Source organism: Coffea arabica, chromosome 7c (genome assembly GCF_036785885.1).
Source record: "Coffea arabica cultivar ET-39 chromosome 7c, Coffea Arabica ET-39 HiFi, whole genome shotgun sequence".
Classification (NCBI taxonomy): domain Eukaryota; kingdom Viridiplantae; phylum Streptophyta; class Magnoliopsida; order Gentianales; family Rubiaceae; genus Coffea; species Coffea arabica.
The window spans coordinates 40,133,963-40,150,221 of record NC_092322.1 but is presented as its reverse complement, the minus strand read 5'-3'; the positions used below and the strand labels follow the sequence as shown (position 1 = coordinate 40,150,221).

At 39.8% G+C, this 16,259-nt stretch overlaps 1 protein-coding gene and 1 non-coding gene across 2 annotated transcripts; one reads left to right on the top strand and one right to left on the bottom strand.

Moving 5' to 3' along the window:
• The first annotated feature begins 4,295 nt into the window (after nt 1-4,295).
• LOC113699930 (uncharacterized mitochondrial protein AtMg00310-like) lies at nt 4,296-5,027 on the top strand. The gene has a single exon (XM_027220277.1). The coding sequence runs from the start codon at nt 4,296-4,298 to the stop codon at nt 5,025-5,027; it is 732 nt and encodes a 243-aa protein (XP_027076078.1).
• Nucleotides 5,028-9,781: 4,754 nt separating this feature from the next.
• LOC113700267 (small nucleolar RNA R71) lies at nt 9,782-9,888 on the bottom strand. Its single transcript, XR_003450610.1, has one exon. It is a non-coding gene; the product is annotated as a small nucleolar RNA R71 (small nucleolar RNA).
• Between the last annotated feature and the right edge of the window lie 6,371 nt (nt 9,889-16,259).

The window sequence follows — 16,259 nt, the reverse complement described above, 5'->3', positions numbered from 1 at the left end:
AATTATGGTTGTGCCCCTTGAGTACAAAGCAACCAAAATCAACCAAAAAAAAAAAAGTAAATTGATCAGGCCAAAATAATTTAAGTAGACGCCAACACCCTTCTACTTGCTAGTCCTAGAAAACGCATGCATTGTCTTGCTACATTGATATTTTATTTTCCTGTTCCAAAGTCTAAATATATAAACTTAAGCATCGAATATGTATAATCTATTACAATGGAGATGGCAATGAGGTTTTACAACCGTTAATTGGGGTTCGGAGTCAATGCGGTTGGGCTTGCTATACAATTGGTAGAATTGTTATACATTTTCAAAAGATTATATTAATTTGTTGAATTGGTGTACAAGAATAAAGTTTAGGTGTACAACAAAGAAATATAAATGTACACCAAATCATGTAAAATGCACAGTAGCCGCACAATTGTACCAAGTTCGGAATCACGCCGTTTCCCGTTGATTGATCTCATCATCTTTCTCAAATTTTATAGAATTACCACCGTGTCTTAGTGCAGTTTGTTCGAACGTAGGTTTAATCCTGTTCCCCTTTCGCTACTCCCAAAGATTTAATAAACATGTGCTAGTTGATTTCTTCCTAGTTCCTAAATAAGAGATGGTTAGCACTTGTGCTTGAATTCGAATCCTTTGAAAGCTTAAATTTTTGAGCTTTGATTCAAATGCTATATTAAGAATCTTAATTCTTTGTTCGTGTTTGAGAGAGCTGATATTGGTATTGTTGTAAGAAATGATGAAGATTATTTACATAATGCAAATGCTCAAACCAGCAAAGCAGAAAGCTATCATCTTAAGCGCATCTGCAGTCACTGAATCCCTAACAACAAAAGGGTAAAAGGAACAGAAATCAAAGACTCATGCGCGATAGTTCATCAATTTGACAGGATGGTGCAGATAGACCAAAGGAGAAGTCAATGATCAGCTAACTATTCCATCTTCCATGCTATTAAGACAACAATAATCCTTGAAATGACAGTTGTTACAATATTCTGGTTTAAAGCTGCTTGTTTTCTTCAGCATTCGTTCGAGCCATCTCAAGCTGTCTCTGATAATCAAGCATTTTTCTACACAGATCATTCCTTTCAACAATAACATCTTTCAAGCATCTCTTTATGGACTCAACCTTGTCATACATTTCATCAAGAACAAGTTCAACAGCTTTAGCAATATCAGGTTCGAGGTTCTCACTAGCCTGAGTGAGAATTGCCGTAGCACTGCCAAGTTTAGCTTCAAGCAACTGCAAAATGCAGGGATCATCTTTCAAGAATGACAAGTGAAAAGGGTAACATATTTTTGAGTTTTAAGAGCTTAAATAAAATGATGTAATGGGATATTGGTAAAGATATGCCCAGCCAGACAATGAAGTTGAAAACCTTTTCTACCAAGGCCCATTCATGAGTTACCATCATAAGAGGCTTTAGTTTTGTTGGTAGGTTAGGGAATCCTTCACACTTCAAAAGATTGACATTAGAAAAACATGTTACTCAGGAAAAAGTTCAGATCTCAGAGCTGAGCGCACTATGCAATCCAATTATACAATGATAAAACGAAAATAAGAGTGACATACCCTTTTCTGCTCAAGCCATGAAGTACCATTGTGCTGCACAGTTCCTACCAACACCTGTAGCTTCCGTTCTAGAGCATCAATTCTGGATTTGAATTCATCTTCAAAACAATCCATAGCATTCTGCAAAACAACCATCTGACTCACAAAACCTTTTGCTCTCTTTCTCTGACAACTGCAGCTTATCCTTCTCTATACAAAATTTGGCTGTCTCAGCTTGCAGTCGGCTCAACCTTTCAAGTAAAGATTCTGTTTCTTGATCCTGAAGACTGGTTGCAACTGTATTGTTTCCATCATTCGTTATACTTTGACACTGATAAGTGACTAATTTACGTAATAATTGTATGATATTTTATATTATTTTTAGTCACTTTGGGTATATTATTGGAAGAAAATAATTCATTTTGGCTATAATTGGTATAAAATGCTTTTGTTCAATTAAATGAGGTTTTTATCACTTTTTACTTGGATTTTGTGTATTTTGACAGTTTTGACACATTTTCGTATTTCGGCTATAACTTGAGTTACAATGATCGGATTGGGATGATTCTTGAACCCATTTGAAGATAAGAGATAGATCTACAACTTTGGTGAAGACATCCGAATCCAGTTTGAAGGTTTTCCAGGTCAAAAAAGCCGAAGTACAGAGTTAATTGCTATTGGTCGAAACTGGAACAAGGCATGGAGCAGGCAAGAGTATTTCAGTCATATCTCCGCCTACACAGATCCAAATGAGGTGATTCTTGATGCATTGGAAAGATAAATCAAAAGGCTACAACTTTCGTGTTTTAGGCATGAGCTGGTTCAGCCTCTAACATCAAGAAAAGATCGGTTGAAGTTGGGCAAAAAACAGAGCAAGTTATCCACACTCGGATCCACTATTCATCCGAACCCTCGGCTGTTTCTGGGTTAGTGGATCTGAGCTCGGATCCATACGGATCCGAGGCACTGTAGCAGTTCGGATCACTGGTCAGAAAAGGCTGCTTTATACGCGTAAAACTCAATTTCACCTCCACCAACTCACATGTGATGCTAGACATGTGAGAGACATTACCAGCTGTACGGAGAAAGTGTAAAGCTTCATTTCTTGACCACCTTTCATCATTAAATAGCCAAATTCATTGCAAAATAAAAGGAGGGGAGTCCATAGCAGAAAAAATAGAGAGTGAGCTACGGGAGAAAGCTTGAAGCTGCAGAAATGTAGCTCTTTCATCTCCCTAGTGTTAGTTTAGCTTAGTATAGAGTAGTGTAGCTTTTCCATTCTTGTTTATTATCTAGATTAGGATGAAGATGGAGGATGAAGAAGGCAAGGAAGAAAGCTCATGTGACAAGGGTCGTATTCCTTCCAAACTCTTTATCTTTTGTATTTGATTCCAAGTTTAGTTAATATACAAGTTCTGGATTTTGTGTTATTTATGTGTCTCTAAAGTTTATGCCTTGGGTTTGGTTGAACTGTCTATGATTGTTAGTGTTTATTATTTGGTTATTTGATTGCTATGATTTGAGCAAGTTATTTAGCACTTTGGCTTCTTAAATCATGATTAATCTGGTACCATTGATTGTGATTATCTAAGGTGTTGTTTCTGCAATGAAAATTGAGATTTAACACTAGTTCAAGAAGTGCTAAACATAGGGAGTACACTCACGAAAGTAGAGGTGCACTTATGTGGTTTTTAGTGATTCATTTCATGTAATTTCATTGAAGAAATGAACTTGTAGCTAATTTCATAACCATGAAAATAGGTATGGATTAGTTATGAGTATAGTTGATTCACTACGAAAGTAGGTTTCACATGTTTAAGGAAATTACACCATAACTAGCCTAGATGTAGTATTCAATGATCCAAATATAGCACTTGCATGAGTAGTTAGGGATACCACAACCTAAGGAGCTTTTGTTTGTTATTTTGTATAATTTGAGTAGGTAAAATTTGTTATAATTCATTGATAGTCTAAATAATAGAGAAGCTTTAGTAGTACCGGTAATTGCAATCTTCCTTGTGGGATCGACCCTTAATACCCTATACTCGCTCACGATTCGTATACTTGCGATAAATCGCGTGTGGGGTGTTTAGGAATTTATAAATGTAAAACTTGATTAGAATGAGGTTAAATTGATATGTATACCCTGCGCCCGTCAGACACACCAATAAATTCTGATCACATGAATGTTCTTTCATTTCAATGTCAACACAATGCTCTAGAGGTTTGGAGTTCATTATCCCATCTGAAACATATTTAAGGGACTCCTGCCCATCTTGTAGAGCAACCTCAACCTTGTTTACTAACAATTCTATTTCTTTAGATAACCTTCTTAGTTCATTTGTTTTCTCATCTGGCAATTTTGTCAACGTTGTTCCATAATGGGTGCTAGCAGATGATTTATCTACCAATTCCTCAATCTGAGTTTGCAAAAGTGACAAAGTTGTTCTGATCTCAATCTTTTTCAGGTTACAAGTTTGGTCTTCCTGCTGAAAAAGAGAGAGCTCTTCCTCCAGTTCCACCGTGTTTTTAGCAATTTCAGCCTGAACCTGATGATCTGGCTCAAATGCTTCACTAAAGCAACTACTGTCCTCTTCCTCTTGTTCGTCTGTATAGTCCTCTTCCTCCTGTCCAACCGATTAATGAAACACTAGCATTTCAAATTTCAAACTGATTGTCATATTATAAACAGTGAACTTAAGCACTACCTTAAGAAGGCGTTTCTATTAGCAAAAACATGGATGATGAGCAGAAAAAGGAGGTATGCCTGACCTTAGGAGGAATGGTAGAGGCTAAACAAGGCAAATACCTGGGACTTCCAATGGTAGTTTCAAGGTCTAAAGAACAGATCTTTGGCTTTGTGAGGGACAATATCAGGAAAAGATGCCAGAATTGGAAAAACAAACTACTGAGTCCAGCAGGTAAGGAAGTGCTTCTGAAAGCAGTTGTAATGGCAATGCCTACATACGTGATGTCTTGCTTTAAGCTGTCCAGAAGGTTGTGCAAAGATATCCGTGCTTTGATGGCCAACTTTTGGTGGGGTGAAGCCAATGGTAAGAACAAAATGCACTGGTTGTCTTGGGAAAGATTGGCAATGGACAAAAGTGCAGGAGGTATAGGATTTAAGGATATTGAAGCTTTCAATCAAGCGCTGTTAGGAAAACAAGTTTGGAGGATACTTACTAAACCAAATCTGTTGGTTAGTAAGGTGTTGAAATCCAGATATTCTCCACAGGAATCCATCCTGCAGTGCAATATCTCCAAAAATGCATCCTGGATTTGGCAAGGTCTCATGGGGGCAAGAAGTTTAATTACTGCTGGAATGATCAGAAGGATAGGAAATGGAAGGAGTACAAATATTTGGAGACACAAGTGGATCCCAGACACTGATACAGGGAAACCAACTACTAGGCGAGGGAATCACTGTGAGCTGGAGAAGGTGGAGGAGCTTATAAGTCAGCATAGGTGAAAGCAGCAGTGTTTAAATGAACGGGGGTGGGGGATCCGATATGTAAGATGTGTGGAACAGCACAGGAAACAGTTGAACATCTTTTGTTGAATTGCCCCCACACGGAAAACATATGGAAGGCTTCTCCCATTCAGTGGGACGGAGCAAAGGAGCAGCAGGGAGATTTCAAAAGGTGGTGGCTAAGAATCTCAGAAGCAAGGCACAGGACAGAAGGGATGGAACACATTGGTTTAACTGCGAACATCTTGTGGCAGGTGTGGAAAGAAAGAAACAAAAGAGAATTCGAGAACACTACCGTCGATCCTCCCTTCAAAGCTATAAGGAAAGCGCATTCAGATTGGCTAGAGCAGCAGCAGTTAGAGAATAAGGGGGAAGGAGAGAGCACAGAAGAAACAGCCCCTAGGCAAGAAACTCAGGATCAGAGCTATGTAAATGAAGGAGCAGTGATAATGGAGGTGTCTACAACCATGAAACAAGGGCAGCTATTCATGGGAATTGGAGTCAAAGTTAAGTTTTTTGCATGCAATACGATGATAGGGTGGGCAATGAAAGACATCAGTTCTGGAAACAAACTCCTAGATGAAGCTTTGGCGCTGAAACTAGTGCTGTGTAAGGCTGTGCATCGTAAGTGGAGCAAAATTAAGCTGAGAGTTGGTAACAAAGAACTGTGGAGACAATTGAAACACCAGAGCCCAGCGGACAGCAGAATGGCAACAGTACTTGAAGACATCTCTCAGCTATAGAGTTTGTTTCGCATGTGCTCTTTTGGTTTGAATAGGGAAGAAGATATGATAGTCAGTAAAAAAATGAGTGTTGATGCTTTAAGCATTATTGTGGATGAGGAGCGACAGCTTCCTCAGTGTCTATGAACACTACTGTGTAGAGTTCGATCGAGCCGTTGCTCGTACTTGTATGTTTTTATCTTTAAAGCAATGAAATCATCTTATCGTTTCGACAAAAAAAAATAATAAGAAGGCGTTTCTGGTTTTGTAATGCAACAACATCTGCTAAACAATCATTGTTGGCAACAGCCTGTCATTGAAAAAAGAAAATACAGGAGAGGTAAATCAATTAATACTTGTCAAAATATAAAAGGAAGGATTACTAATTGATTAATCCTTCTTAATTTCAGAATGGTGGACCTGAGAACCAGTACTAGAAACTGGTAGCCATTCACACAGAGCAGCAATCTTGGACTTCTGAGCACCTCCAGTGACCTGTGAACATTTTCTTGCCAAATGAGACCATAACCCTGTGTCTTGCTCAAATTACTATCGGTCCTAGTCGAGTAACTAGACCGAGGAGTTATGCTGGTCAGACATAATTTCCTCTCATCCTTCATCTCCACAGTAGTTGAATTGGAAGAATCAGTTCCTTTTCGCCTTTTTGATGTAATCTGAGGAGACAATGAGTCTTCCCCGTCCATTGGAACAATCCTGATTTCCTCTGGATTGGGATACTTACGTGAATTTCAGTGCAAAAACTGCTTCCGATGACGATCTATCAACACAGTAGTTTTGAGGGACAAATATATGAAACAAAGTAAGAGTGAGAACAGAGATTTCTTGATTCCTTTTCAAGAAAAATAATAATAAGTACAGACTGGAATTTGTATTCTCTACCTGCAGAAAGATGAAGTGAAAGAAATGAATCTGTAATCCGTCGAACACTTGAACTCCGAGTTTTACTTGCCTCCGGGAGCTGTTTTTTGATTGATTTGAAACTCATTAACAAAGAAAAAGAACTAAAGATGGAAAAATTGTAAAACTAATTTGATCACATCGGCTATACTTCAGTGGTCCATAACCAAGAAAACAATGGCCAACTTAAAAATACCATCTATGAATATCTAAACAAAAAATACTGGAAAAGAGGTAAAACCAAATCCATGCATCGGAGAAAAGGAAAAGAATAAGGGAAAAAAATTTAAATTAAATACTCCCTCCGTCCCGTTTTGTTAGTCTTGGTTTTTTTTCACACAGATTAAGAAAGTGTAATTAATTTGGTTGGAAACATAAATTTAGATTAATAATTTCCTAAAATACCCTTATGCTAATCACGAATAGTGCCAATTAATATCAGTTACAGCTAATGGGTTAGGATTGGAAAAGCTCAATGTATTCAATGTAATGGGTTAGTATTTAATAACAATGTATTAATAACAAGATATTTAATGAGGGTATTTTAGACAATTTGAAAGATTATTACATTTCTTAATGGGAAAGTGGACTATAATTTGGGACAGACGAAAAAGGAAAACAAAACTATCAAAGTGGGACGGAGGGAGTAGAAAACTCTCTGTTTGACATATGGGAAAAGAGACAGAGAAGGCAATGGCATATTTTGCTTCTATATATCTTTAGACTTTTGGACTGAAGAAGAAGAAACCAATAAGAAAGAAGTTGGACCGATTGTCTTCTCAATTCTCGAGAAAATGGAATAGAGAAAAGTGTCAAATGTACAAGGAAAACGAAAAGTTGAAGAAAACAAAGAAGACACCTTAGGGATAAAAAATATTTGCGCTATGTAATCCGGCACCCACATTTATTCTTCGCCTAATTTTGCTTTCATTGTTAAGCATGTTAATTCAAGAAATTTGTTTCTGTATGATAGGGTATAATTTGTTAGTAATTTTATTATTAATTTCCCCTTTTATCCCTGATAAATATTGTGTTAATTGCTGATATTTACTCATATTTGGTATCTGGACTTAATTTCAGGAATGAAGCGGAAAACTACCAAAAAGGAAGGACTTTATGGAAAATAGGGAGACTTCTAAGGACTTCAATTCTTGGGCCCTTGGAATGGTGAGGACCACAAGCTAGTGAAAAGCTATAAGTCATTTGGACTCTTCAAAGAAAGCTACGGAAAGAGACTTGGGCAAGAAGTACTTTGAAGGCTTTGTCCACATGTGTGGGGACCACCTAGATAGCCTTTAGTCATCTTTCTTTTGTTGCTTAAATAGAGATAACGTAGAGTAGCAGGGACATCTCTAGTTTTAGTTTTTAGCCTAGTCTTTAGTTTTTCTTTCTTTTCTCCTGACTGGCCTCTGACACACGCCAGGTGTTCGACAAAATTTTCCAACCGGAAAAACACCTTTTATTCCTTGCTTCTTAATAGAAAACGCTATGCCTTTGCAATCCATTAATTCGTGTGATGATTTAATTATGCGGCGTGGCTAAATCTTCCATATAGTCAAGGGTCAACTCGACGGCGCAGTCTCGAAAATCTGTGAGATCTAATTAGTTTTCACGTGTTCCTTTATCTATTAATATTTGCATGTTGTCTGATTTAATTTTCATGGGATTATTTTATTAATTGGATGTCAAGGGCCCGATGTTCAATGTGATTTACTAATCTCGTGCCAATTTAGTCAATTGAATCCGTAATTGTTTGATTGATTAATATTAGTGGCAACTGGTGTGTTTACACATTAGGGGAACGTGCAATCTAATTTAAATAACCCTCGAGCGTGTTATTGATTAGGGCTAGGTTTTTCTGGTTATTAATGCAATTGGAAAGTTAATTCCTACGGTCGTACCTAGGAGTACTTTTCTGGTTAGGGGTGATTAATGGTCGTACCTTGGTCATCTATAAATTAAGGAAAAATTGGTCATTAGAGTTCATCGATGACTATAACTAGCCTATTAATAAATTAAGTGAATCTCTCTTGCATCAATGATCGGATAAATGGACTGCGCCTGAGTAGTTGTATCATTGGCTAGAATTTATTTATTCTTGATTAAATTTCTGCTATATTTGTGCTAGTTAATTATTTATTTATTTCTGTTGAATTATACAATTGATTTTAGTTTCATTCTGGTGAAATCCCCCCTTACCAATTGGCATTTAAAAAGAGACAAATATTCCCAGTCCCTGAGGAGACGACCCTACTTGCCACTGTCTACTATTCAGTAACTTTCGTCGACTAATTAATTCTGGTATATCGGGTTAAGCAAACTCTTCGGGAACAGGGTGAATCAAGTAACCCATTGCACACCTAGAGTCCCTGCTCCAGTACCTAGGATTGATTATTGACTGCTTTTAGTGGTAGTTAGGATTTTATTATTATTATTGCACAGGCTGACGACCTGTCAATTTTTGGCGCCGTTGCCGGGGACTGGCGTTATTATTTGTTTCTTTAAATAAGTTCATTTTTGCTCTAATTTTCTAGTATTTTTCTAGTGTATGCCTAGGTCTTCTCGTACAGGTGAATTGGTTTTTGACCCTGAAGTAGAGAAGACCGCGCGTAGAACAAGGAAAGAAACCAGACAGCTCAGAGAGGAGCACTCCAGTGCTACATCTCAGAGACCTGAGCCAGAAGTTGAACCAATAGATTCATTTGGGGACACTTCGAGTGACTCAGAGCAAGAAGAAATCCCCATGGCTAACACACAAACATTAAGGGAGTTGGCTGCTCCAAACTTGACCCAACAACCTCTTTGCATAACTTTTCCTCGCCTTAGTGAGAATGCAGCTTTTGAATTAAAACCTGGTTTAATACATTTGTTGCCTGTTTTTCATGGTCTGCCAGGAGAGGAACCCCACAAACACATGCAGGAATTTGATGTGGTGTGTTCGAGTATGAAGCTTTCGGGAGTAACTGATGAACAAATTAAATTAAGGGCCTTCCCTTTCTCTCTAAAGGATTCGGCAAAGGACTGGTTATACTGTCTACCTGCAGGCATTATCACCACGTGGCCAGAGATGCAGAAAAATTTTTTGAAAAATATTTCCCTGCATCCAGAGCTGCTAGTTTGCGAAAGGAAATATGTGGCATCAAGCAATTTCAAGGGGAATCCTTATATGAATATTGGGAGAGGTTCACCAGGCTGCGTACCCGATGCCCGCATCATCAAATAAGTGATCAACTGCTGATTCAGTACTTCTACGAGGGACTACTGATGAACGATAGAAATATCATTGATGCAGCAAGTGGTGGTGCACTGGTGAATAAGACTACCCAGGAGGCATGGGACTTAATCGACCGAATGGCAGAGAATTGCCAGCAGTTTGGTACGAGAGCAGATGTTCCTACGAGAAAGGTCAACGAGGTAAGTTCATCTTCCATTGAACAGCAATTATCTGAATTAACCTCATTTGTTCGACAGATAGCTGTAGGAAATGTACAGCAGGCCAAAGTGTGTGGGATTTGTACGAATATTGGTCATACCACTGACTCGTGCCCACAGTTACAAGAGGAGGGAACTGAGCAAGCAAACATGGCTGGTAACATGCCCATGTCACGTAGACAGTATGATCCCTATTCCAACTCATACAATCCGGGTTGGAGGGATCATCCAAATCTGAGCTATGGAGGAAATAAGCAACAAAATTTCATCCCAAATAGACAGCAGGGCTTCCAGCAACAATATCAAACAAGGAATCAACCCTCCCCTGCCTCAGGTATGTCCCTAGAAGACATGGTTAAAACCATAGCCTCTAATACTATGAAATTTCAACAGGACACTTTGGCCAGCAATCAAGAGATGAAAGCACGTATGCACAACTTGGAAAATCAGATGAGTCAATTAGCCTCAATTGTCAACCGACTGAACTCCCAGGGAAAGGGAAAACTTTCATCCCAACCTGAGGTGAATCCCAAGAATGTAAGTGCAATGACCCTCAGGAGTGGGAAAGAGATTGAAGGACCAGCACCAGTGGCTTCGAAGGACAAGAATGAGGACCGTATTGAGAAGGAGCTTGAGAAAGAAGGAACTCCAGGCACAAATAAAGAGGTAATACGTAACCCAGTGATTCCTGTTAAGCCTAACCCACCACCTTTTTCTAGCAGGTTGGAAAGGCCTAAAAAGCAAGACAAGGAAAAGAAAATTTTGGAGATGTTTAGGAAGGTGGAAATAAATATCCTCCTACTTGACGCAATTAAGCAAGTACCCCGGTATGCCAAATTTTTGAAGGACCTATGCATCAATAGGAAGAAATTGAGGGGAGATGAAAGGATAATTGTGGGAGAGAACGTATCTGCAGTGCTTCAAAGAAAACTTCCACCCAAGTGCGGAGACCCAGGTATGTTCACTATTCCTTGTAAAATAGGGAACACTAGCATTAGGAATGCCATGTTAGATTTAGGAGCCTCTATAAATGTGATGCCCAAGGCTATTTATGCTTCTTTGAATTTGGGCCCCTTAAAGGAAACTGGCATTATAATTCAATTGGCTGATAGGACTAATGCTTATCCTGACGGGGTGATAGAAGATGTGTTAGTACAAGTGAACGATTTAGTGTTCCCTGCTGATTTTTATATTCTTGATATGGGTGATGAACGTTCTCCAAATCCATCACCAATTTTGTTGGGGAGGCCCTTCTTGAGCACGGCTCGTACAAAAATTGATGTTAGTAAGGGCACCCTAACGATGGAATTTGATGGAGAAATAGTTCATTTCAGTATATTTGAGGCCATGAAATATCCGTGTCATTCTAATGCTGTTTTTGCTATGAGTATAATTGACCCTTTGGTGCAAGAAGTGTTTGAGATTAATGGCAGGGATGAATTGGAGGTAGCAATCACCAAACATTTGGATCTGGAAGCAGCCTGCGAAATGGAGTTGGACATCAATTTGCAAAGAATGGTCGGAGCCTTGCATTCACTAGGCCAAAGTCCTCTAAGGTATGATGTTGCTCCTATATTTGTGCCTGAACCACACCTAAAGCTATTACCTTCTATCGTGCAGGCACCTGAAGTGGAGTTGAAACCCCTGCCCGAGCATTTAAAGTATGCCTTTCTAGGTGAAAAAGAGACGTTACCAGTGATAATCTCATCCAAATTATCACCCACGGAGGAGGATAAGCTGCTACGGGTTTTAAGGGAGCATAAGGAAGCTATAGGGTGGACAATTGCAGACATCAAGGGTATAAGCCCATCTGTGTGCATGCATCGAATTTGCCTGGAAGATGATGCTAGGCTGATAAGACAACCACAAAGGAGATTGAACCCCATCATGATGGAAGTGGTCAAGAAAGAGGTAATCAAGCTTCTGGACGTAGGAATTATTTTCTCTATCTCAGACAGCCCATGGGTGAGTCCGGTCCAAGTGGTGCCAAAGAAAGCAGGGGTAACTGCGGAAGAAAATCATGAAGGGGACCTTGTTCCAATTCGAAAGCCTACGGGTTGGCGCCAGTGCATCGATTACCGTAAATTGAACGCAGTGACCAAGAAGGATCATTTTCCCCTTCCATTCATCGATCAAATGGTTGAAAGGTTAGCTTGTCGTGCCTATTATTATTTTTTAGATGGTTTCTCTGGATATTTTCAGAGAGCAATTGCGCCAGAGGATCAAGAGAAAACAACTTTCACTTGCCCCTTTGGCACTTTTGCCTATCGAAGGATGCCTTTTGGATTGTGTAATGCCCCTGCAACATTCCAGAGGTGCATGATTAGCATTTTTTCTGAATATGTAGAGAGAATAATTGAGGTATTCATGGATGACTTCAGTGTCTATGGTGATAGTTTTGACGATTGCTTAGATAACCTGACATTGATTTTAAAAAGATGCATTGAGACCAACCTAGTGCTCAATTGGGAAAAATGTCACTTCATGGTTGAGCACGGGATAGTTCTAGGACATGTAGTGTCATCTAGAGGAATTGAAGTTGATAAAGCTAAAATAGATGTGATATCTGCTTTACCTTACCCCGTAACTGTACGGGAAGTTCGTTCTTTTCTAGGACATGCAGGTTTCTATCGCAGATTTATCAAGGATTTCTCAAAGATCGGGGCACCACTTTTCAGGCTTTTGCAAAAGGATGTCAGTTTTGAATTCGATGAGGAGTGCAAAGAAGCGTTTGAGAAGTTAAAAAAATTGCTCACTTCTCCACCTGTCATCCAACCCCCTGACTGGAATCTCCCGTTTGAAATTATGTGTGATGCCAGCGACTACTCCGTGGGAGCAGTTTTGGGGCAAAGGGTGGAGAAAGCGGCGCACGCAATATATTATGCCTCTAGAGCTTTAAATGGCGCCCAACTCAATTACTCTACTACGGAAAAAGAACTCTTAGCTGTTATTTTTGCTTTAGAAAAGTTTAGACCTTATTTGTTAGGTGCTAAAGTAATTGTGTATTCTGACCATGCAGCTTTGAGGTACCTGCTGACCAAAAAGGATGCTAAACCCCGCCTGATAAGATGGATATTGCTCCTGCAAGAATTTGGCTTGGAAATTAGAGATAAAAAAGGAGCGGAGAATCTAGTAGCTGACCACCTAAGCCGAATACTGGTAGCGGAGGAAGAATTACCATTAAGGGAGTCTTTTCCTGAAGAGCATTTACTTTCTATTAATTCATCCCCTCCTTGGTTTGCAGATATTGTGAATTATTTGGTTACTGACAAATTGCCCGCAGGTTGGCCCAAGGCAAAAAGGGACAAACTAAAAAGCGATGCAAAGTACTATGTCTGGGATGATCCCTATCTGTGGAAACAAGGTACTGACCAAATAATGAGGCGATGTGTAAGTGAAAGTGAATTCCAATCTATATTGACTTTCTGTCACTCTTTTGCATGTGGGGGTCATTTTGGTCCTAAACGGACTGCTAGAAAAGTGTTGGAAAGTGAATTTTATTGGCCTACCTTATTTAAGGATGCTTACTTGTTTTGTAAGACATGTGATAAATGTCAGAGGATAGGCAATTTATCCCGAAGGGATCAACTGCCACAGGTGCCCATGCTTTTCATTGAAATTTTTGATACTTGGGGTATAGATTTCATGGGTCCCTTTCCAAATTCTTGTGGATTTTTATACATTTTACTAGCAGTGGATTATGTCTCGAAGTGGGTGGAAGCAAAAGCCACCCGCACTAATGATTCTAAGGTGGTTGCAGATTTCATAAAGTCTAACATTTTTGTGCGATTTGAAATGCCACGGGCAGTTGTGAGTGATAGGGGGACGCATTTTTGCAACAAGACAATTGCTGCTCTGTTCAGGAGATATGGTGTACTTCATAAGGTTTCCACTTCTTACCATCCACAGATCAATGGCCAGGCTGAAGTCTCAAATAGGGAAATAAAGTCTATTTTGGAAAAGATGGTCCGCCCTGATAGGAAGGACTGGAGTTCTAGGTTGGAAGATACTTTGTGGGCATACAGGACTGCCTACAAGACGCCTATAGGGATGTCTCCCTATAGGTTGGTATTTGGTAAGCCTTGCCATCTTCCAGTGGAGTTCGAGCATAGAGCATTCTGGGCGGTAAAACAATGCAATATGGATATTGAGGAGAGCGGAATTCAAAGGAAGTTATAGTTACAGGAGTTGGAGGAGATTCGCAATGAAGCCTATGAGAATGCGGTAATTTATAAGGAGAAAAATAAGATTTTTCATGACCAACAGATCTCAAGGAAGACATTCGAGTGTGGGCAAAAAGTTCTACTGTACCACTCCAAATTGAAGTTATTTCCAGGTAAGTTACGTTCTCGGTGGATTGGTCCTTTTGTGGTGACTAATGTCTTTCATTATGGTGCAGTAGAGATCCAAAGTTTGAAGACTGAGAAGAAATTTGTAGTGAATGGTCATCGTCTCAAGCCGTATTATGAAGGGGTTCCAATTGAACGGGTGGAGATGGTGCACTTGGAAGACTCGATTTGCTTAGTTTAAGCAAAGTTTTGGACGACGTCTAGCCAAAGACGTTAAAGAAAGGCGCTCATTGGGAGGCAACCCAATTGTTTCTTTTAATTGTTTGTTTGATATCGTGTGATAGTTTAAATATACTTCCCTTGAATTCGACTGATTTTGGGTTTCAGTTTTCGTTTTTGCTGATATGTAGGTGGCATTTCCTCCTGACGCGCTCGCGTGATGAAGCGCAGGAAGGGGTCAAGATTCAAAAAAACGCGACTTGAAGTCGCGTTTACCTGCACAGTCGCGTTTCCATTTCTGCAAGTTTTGTGCAGTAAACGCGACTCAGAAAACGCGAGTGAGAGGCGCGTTTTCAGTCGCGTTTCCATTTCTGCAAGTTTTGTGCAGGAAACGCGACTTAGAAAACGCAAGTGAGAGGCGCGTTTTGAATCGCGTTTTCATTTCTGCAAGTTTTGTGCAGTAAACGCGACTCAGAAAACGCGGATTGGAGGCGCGTTTTGAATCGCGTTTTATTTGTCCCAATAAAGGCGTCAAAAACGTAGGCTTTGGAGGCTTGGATGGTCACTGTTGACACCAATGTCGCTGGCATGGCACAGAGTATAGCGGCATTTATGCAGCAGGCCGGCTTCTCTCCGCCGTTTCCGCCTACCCTCCCTTGTCTGGACGACTTCAGGGAAGTACCGTTGCCCCTCCCCTTTTTCTGCTATTATCTTTTCACATTGAGGGCAATGCGTTATTTTCGGTGTGGGGGGGGGGGTCAGTTTGGGTGCTAGTTTTCGTTTCTTTATTAGTTTTCCTCTTGTTTTCTGTTTAGGTGTTGCTCATTTATCCCTTTTTGAGTGTCTTTCCCTTGCTTCCATCTTGGTGAATATTTTTTGGCAGCTCACTTTTTCTTGTTAGTTGTGGTTTGTACTATGAGTTGAGTTACAGTGGCGAGTAAAAGCATGCTTTCTTGGTGAATACTTTAAGTTTAACGACGTGGTGCAATTTATGGCTAACTTGTTTAGGCAATATAAATATTTTGCTGGCACTGTTGTGTAGTTTGGTCTCCTGTTTGCCTTAGTTCTCCATATTTAGGACATGACGCAGGCTATGATCTGTAATTATTTGGTATCTTGGTGTTTTATGGTGAATAACGTATGGCTATACTCCGCTAGTGTCGCCACCTAGTAACCGGGAGCCTTCACCACAAGTGTCGGCTCTCGCGTCAAAAAGTGGCGATATCTATGAGTAAGTGGTCCTGGAGCTGTGAAAAGTTGAGTAACTGGGCTCTTTCATCTAAAAATGTCAGAGTTCATGTCAAAAGACTTAAATAGCTCGGGACTAAGTAATCCAAAAAAAAAAAAAAAGAAAATCAGATGTGGAGAATATGTGAGTTTATGATCATGTTAGCCTGCCGATCCTTGGTTCGTATTGTTGAGATTTTGGTTGCCAGTTGACTTAGTTATTGACGGTTGCTAGTTAGTATTTGGATTTCCTAGGCGAATTAGCCATGAATTGGACAGGTCTATGAACTTAGGAGCTAACCGGGAGAGACATGTCTTGACACTTAGTTACTAGATCTTGATTCTGGGTATAAGCACAGCTGGCTATGATAATGTGAAAGCTAGCCATTGTTGAGTTGAATTTTTCCCATGCTTGAGGGCAAGCA